General features: G+C 43.5%; 1 protein-coding gene across 1 annotated transcript in view; it reads right to left on the reverse strand.

The window, feature by feature from the left end:
* Positions 1-862: 862 nt before the first annotated feature.
* LOC101846695 (dual specificity mitogen-activated protein kinase kinase 5) overlaps positions 863-959 on the reverse strand; it is a 21,094-nt gene continuing 20,997 nt past the window's right edge. The window contains exon 20 of the mRNA XM_013089184.2: positions 863-899. Coding sequence (XP_012944638.2) covers positions 863-899 — 37 coding nt within the window. The remainder of the gene's footprint in view (positions 900-959) is intronic.

The raw sequence follows: 959 nt of genomic DNA on the forward strand, positions 1-959 counted from the left end.
GTTCTTACCTATTTTCATCAATTTATTGCGGGTACTAAAGCCGACCGCAGAAAGTTCAGGGGTTTTTTTCTAGGCCATGGGGCATCCCTGATTCATATTTAATTACAGGGTCAACTTGCAGGCCAGATTGAAATTATTTGCAGACTGGATCAGGCACGCCGACCATAGTTCACCCAAGCCTGAATTAGTTGCACATCTACACAATAACTGTCATTTAGTACCGTACCTGAAAAGAATCAACCACAGTACACAGAAACAACAGAGGGAAACGAAAGAAGTAGAAATTACCAGTGACACCCTGTAATCATCCACAAAGATGGAAACAACAGAGGGAAAGAAAGAGGTAGGACTTAACAGTGACACCCTCCAACCATCCACAAAGACAGAAACAACAGAGGGAAAGAAAAGAAGTAAACCATGACCTAACACTACAATGGCACCTTCTAACCCAAACAGACAGAAACAACAGAGGGAAAGAAAAGAAGTAGGACCTACTTCTTACCACCAGTGGCACCTTCCAACAACCCACTCCATTGTAACATTGAGAACACAACTCTTCGGGGCTCCAAACATTTCGAACGGATAGGCTACCACACACACACAAGTATCATTACATTAACATCAGGAATAATTAAATACAAGGTTGTAAAACAACAATATGGCAGACGGTATTTCTGACAGGCTCGTTCCAGCAACATCTGGTCACTGTCTACATAGTATTACAGAGTCTTGTTCAGAGCCTGGGTACAGTGGCCAGTGTCCAGCTGGTCAGTGTGGTCATTATCTCCTGATATCACAGACTGAGTCATCAGGGCTATATTGGTGATTTTTTTTTCAAAATGGGGTGGAGGGGGTTAGTTGCTCATACTCCATATTCTTCAGCAACATGTTCTGTGTCACTAGGGGATGGGGGAGAAGGAAAGAGAATGGATGGGAGAAGAGGGTGGATAAAGGGGAGG

This window comes from Aplysia californica, unplaced genomic scaffold (genome assembly GCF_000002075.1).
Source record: "Aplysia californica isolate F4 #8 unplaced genomic scaffold, AplCal3.0 scaffold00888, whole genome shotgun sequence".
Taxonomy (NCBI): Eukaryota; Metazoa; Mollusca; class Gastropoda; order Aplysiida; family Aplysiidae; genus Aplysia; species Aplysia californica.